The sequence below is a fragment of the Triticum aestivum genome, chromosome 1D (assembly GCF_018294505.1).
Source record: "Triticum aestivum cultivar Chinese Spring chromosome 1D, IWGSC CS RefSeq v2.1, whole genome shotgun sequence".
NCBI lineage: Eukaryota > Viridiplantae > Streptophyta > Magnoliopsida > Poales > Poaceae > Triticum > Triticum aestivum.
Window position 1 is genome coordinate 7,022,908 of NC_057796.1, and position 5,121 is coordinate 7,028,028.

The following is a 5,121-nucleotide window of genomic DNA, read 5'->3' on the forward strand; positions in this document are numbered from 1 at the left end:
TCGGATTCCGGATTCATAGATGACAGCCACAACTCCGGTTTATGCGGCTCCTCGTCCGCCTCCATGCCACCCTCTGCCTCAACCTCCAGATCGGCGAAAAGCTCGTTGATCTCCGCATGTTGCTGTCGGATCAAGCACCAACTGACGTCCACAAAGACCTTAATCCTGGAAGGACTTCAGGATGGTGGTCTACTTCCTTACCTCCACCGATTGGGCGACGTCGAACTCCGATATGGCGTCCTACATGGCGAAACCCACAACCGGCTCTGGTTCCTCATCAGGCCCCGCCACGTCCTCCTCCTCCAGATCCACCCCCTCCATGGGATCTGGCTGCTGCTCCCCCTCCTCTTCTTCCTCCTCCTCCTCCGACTTTGACGAATCCGGAGGCAACCCGGCTGCGAAAACCAGGGACATATCAAAATGTTATAATCGATCCCGAGATGCAGCTGCGATCCGGCCGTGATCCGAAGACAGACCAAAATATTGTAATCGATCCTAATTTTGTAACTGCATAACAAATATGGTAGTATAAAGGTTTAAAAAATCTTCTACAAAATCCAAGCATGCACTGCATTTTCTAAAAAAAATAGCATGATGGTTTATTTTATGTTTTTACTATAATCATGATATTGGGCGCGGCAAACATTTGACTTTTATGCTATATAAACTGAAGAAAAAAACAAAAACCATGCAAAGTCATACGCACCACCAAATTGAGTCTCTATATATACAACTAACATACATATATACGGAGGCCTGACCGTCTAGAGCTAGCTACCTGGTTTACGTAGGTGGAGCTTGACGGCGAGTATACGATCAAGCTGCTTGCTAGCTAGCTTTGCATGCAAGGCTACCGCCAATGGTTTACGTAGGTGGAGGCTCACGGCAAGCATGCGTAATAATGGATCAAGCTACCTGCTAGCTAGCTTTGCATGCAAGGCTACCGCCAATAGTGCTGGCGGGTAAGGTTACAAAGGATACCGCCGTACACTCCGGCGGTAGACCACTGCGGTGCAGACGGTGCCGTTCTAACGTTGACCAAAGGCTACCACCATTGACTATGACGGTAGGCTGTGTTACCCTACCATCAAAAACCTTAACGGTAGGAAAAGGGTCAGATCCTGAAATATTTTTGAACTAGGGTCGGATCACGCTAAAGTTAAAGCAAAGGGTGAAAACAGCGAATTCGGCCGCGAGCGGATGCCATCTCTCTGCTTGCTCTCTTCTGCTGCTACTGCTGCTACGTGAGGCTGTCTTGTCTAGCAATGCGAAGATGGTTTGGGTAAAAGACGAGGCAGGCGTTTTATATAGCCACAGAGAGAGAGGTACGGTAGATATTGGCCCTGCTTGGATACTCTAACTTAACTAAAGGTTATAGTTAGTTTCTAGCTCATGACTAACCCTGAACTAACTCTAGCCAAAAAGGCGTTTGGATGATAGGGTTAGATTGACAATAAATACATTAGGAAACTAGGAGGCTAGCCAAGCCGACCATGTGGCGTCTATCTCTTATGGGGCTGTTGGGATACTAAAGTTCGGTGCTTTGCCGAGTTTATTTGTACATGTGCTCAACAAAGCCATAACCCCTGACATTCCATATTTAGGAAAAAATAAAAATAGAAAAAGATTTGCCTTTTTCCGTTAGTAGAAATTCGGCAAAGGCAGGCCGCCGATAATACTACACGCACGGGGCTCCCGCGACGGACTTTCACGGACCCTGCCGCCTGCTCTTCTCTAATTGGTCCCCCTGATTTTCACTGGGGGCCTGCCTCACTTAATCAAATTTTAACCAATCACTATTAAGCACCCTGTAAATGACCTGTGGTAACTCCGTGTGTCTAGCATCTCTCGGCAGGCCGCCGTCGCCGGTGGCTGCCTGTTGGAGATTATACTTGGCCGAGTTTCTATGTTTTGGTGAGCCCACTTTCCTCGACACCAGGAAACTGGTTACGTTTTTCCGAGTTTTCTATTTACCTATTGAGTTCTTTTAGCTCCTTACTCAGCAAACCGCCGAGCTCCTGTCGAAAGAAACTCAGCAAACAATGGGAACTCGGCATCCGCGGCGATTTTAGTTGTGAATAATGTATGTAAATGAAAGCTGTGTATGTAAGATCAAGAACAACATATATAAATGAAGGTTGTGTGTCTTAATCGATGATAAGGATGGGAGGGAATCGTTACATCGACCGGTTGGCAAAGGCAAACACATAGATCGCTACATGGATGTGTTATTTATTTCCAACAATGGAGGAACCGCCCCTCCCCTTCATGACGTGCTTCAGGAACCCCGGGATGTGCACATTGGTGAAGTAATCTTTCCACTCGATGCTCCGGACGTCGAAGTGGAACTGCGCCTTCTCCTCCACTGACATCTCTGCGAAGAGCGCCTCGGTGTTGGCGATGTCAAACCTGCATGCAAGCATAGGCCTCCATTATTAGTTTGTCTAGGCCATTGAGCACGGACTTATACATGCATGGTTTCTCCAATGCAGATCAACCTGCAACCATAGAAGCCGTAGGGTTGGTACATGCGGGCGAGGTGGGTGATCTTCTCGGCGTACTTGCTGAAAAGCATCCGCGCCCGAGGCGAGAGCGTCTCGCCGGTGCCCCAGAGCAGCACGTCCCTCTCGACGTTGCTGTCGAACTGCTCGATGCTGCCAAAGAGCCTCATCGGCGCCACCTTGATTGGCTGCCCCGACGCCAGGTTGAAGGGGTACCTCGTGAAGTGCTGGAAAAAGAACGTGAACATGTCGCGCCAAATCAGCGGCTTCGCCGTCGATGATCCCACATGGTAGATGTGCATCTCCGGTGCCGCACCTAGGGCCTGAGCGTGCTTCGCCACCGCTGCGAGGGTCGCGTTCACCACCATGTCTGCCGGAACCTGACGGAGGGACAAGGGATCCATTTCAATCATCACCATTTATTACCAGCTGAAACTGAACCACCATATTATATTATGCCAAGCTAGTACATAATTACCACGTCAACGACACCGTCACCGTCGGCAGGGAACCCGCTCAACCGGCCTTTAGCGTAGTACAACATAATCGGATCAAGCATCCTGGGTTTTATTTGTCAAACAAGTGGAGGTCGACCATTGAACCAACTATTAGGTGGGTGAGGAAATTTTAGATTTTTAGTGGACAGAAAGGACACCATGATTGTCCATACCTGATTCCTTCTATCCAACCTGGGATGGGCTCGCTCCAAGTTCCTTCGATGATGCTTGGCCTTATCGTCACCACTGGTATCTCTCCTCGCACGCTGTCGAGGACCATCTCCCCCATGGCCTTGGTGAAAACGTAGGTGTCCTGCCAGCCATGGAGTCTTGCCCTGCCGTGCCAGTAAAACAATCAGTTGCTTCATTATGCTTGTGATGTTGCATCTTTAGGCTATCATTAATGAACTACTAATTATATACTCCAAGAAAGACGTGGTGTCACCTCTCAATGCCTAAATCCTTCATTTCTTGAGAGAAAGATGCTGCGTCGTTCGAGTTATGTCTGGAGCAAAAAGCAAGCTTGATCTCTGCCTCTATATCAAGCACAGTGTTCCGAAGTCCTGAAGAATCTGAGTAACCTAATTCCTTCGTGATGGTGTCTCCCAAGCTAAATGGCTTCTCTAGCACTACGCCTTGCCTCCTCCCGTTCACATATGCTGATTATTGATTGGCGCATATGGAGAACATTCAAACACAGTGGTCTAATTTCATCAATGCATTTATAAGCTTTTGAGTTTCAATTTGTACCGAACTATCGATAGCATTTTTCACTTTTCAACTAAAGATTAAGGTGTGGGCTTGTGCCCTCCGTTTTCTGCCTCTAAAATCAAACTTTTCACCATAACATCTTTCAGTTGGCATTCTAACCTGTTGATACATGCAAGAATAGCTTCAGCTTTGAAAATCTACGCGCAAAACTCATTAACCGGAATGGTCCCATGGTGTTCACGTCCATAGCAATATCGTACCTGAAATTTATAATTGCTAGTGATTGTCAAATATGAATGTTTGGAGCAACATACAAAACATGTCTGACAAACCTCTCATCGAATGTCGTATTCGCTGCACTGTTGATGATGATGTCCACTTTTTTTGCAATATCATCAGCTAGCTCAGGCGTAAAGCCCATGTTGGCTTCTCTCACGTTGCCTACTACAGCAACCAGTTTTCTTGCTAAAAAATGGTGGTAGTCTTTCCCATGGACTTGCTCTAAGCATTTGAAAAGTTCTGTGCCAACTATCTGCATGCATATATATCATTTGGATCAAGAATCAAAACTACTCTCTCCGCTCACAAATATAATATGTTCTATTTTTTTCTAAATCAGATGTATATGAACATGTTTTAATGTATTTGGTCGCTCATTTCAGTCCCTAATTACACCATATTGTTATTCCAAAACATCTTATATTTGTGACCAGAGGGAGTAGTCTCGACTCTCAAGTCTTTGACTCTTGACCCTTCATCTGATGCCCTGCAGAAAAAGTAAATACCCCCTCCCTCTAGAGAGTGTATCTAGACGTGTTTTAGTGTGTAGATTTAGATTCACTCATTTCAACGAGATTTAATTAAGTTTGGACGAAAGTAATAATAAATTAAGTAAAAATCACTGCACCTCGTTTTGCAACCTTTTCAGTGCTGCGTTGCTGTCCTTCGCCTTTATCAACACATATATCTTGCCGACATCAGGAGTTGTCCTCAATATTTTCTCAATAATAACTGGCACAGTAGAGAAATTGAAATCAAGCTCGAAAGCTTGTTGCGTGCTATACATCAAGGCTGTAGATGAAAGAAACTATACCTTCTGCTAGAAATCCAGTCCCACCAGTGATGAGAAAGTTCTTGCCCCCAAGGAACTCTGTGATCCCGATACCATCTGGTTCATTTGAAGGTGCTGAACCGGCTATATGATTCCTGCGATCCATTGCCACAGCATAGGAAGGCAGCCACTCACCATGGCTGCTCAAGTGCTTCTTCATGCAGCTCACCGATGCAGCAGCACCTTTAGTGTTGGCACGACCTCCCTTCCTAGCAGGAAAGCCTATACATTTTTTAGCAACAGCATAGTGAAGGCTTAACATGGCAGCCAACTTGGAAAGTCTGACGGAAGGAGTGAGGTG

At 46.3% G+C, this 5,121-nt stretch overlaps 1 protein-coding gene across 1 annotated transcript; it reads right to left on the reverse strand.

Moving 5' to 3' along the window:
• Window positions 1–2,165: 2,165 nt before the first annotated feature.
• On the reverse strand, window positions 2,166–5,121 carry LOC123162272 (fatty acyl-CoA reductase 2, chloroplastic). The gene is made up of 9 exons (XM_044580056.1): window positions 4,803–5,121; window positions 4,617–4,720; window positions 4,042–4,241; window positions 3,869–3,969; window positions 3,444–3,657; window positions 3,172–3,333; window positions 2,980–3,061; window positions 2,499–2,881; window positions 2,166–2,409 (listed from the first exon to the last, which is right to left on the reverse strand). Exons 1-9 carry the CDS (start codon window positions 5,080–5,082, stop codon window positions 2,229–2,231), a joined length of 1,707 nt encoding a protein of 568 aa, XP_044435991.1. The 5' UTR covers window positions 5,083–5,121; the 3' UTR covers window positions 2,166–2,228.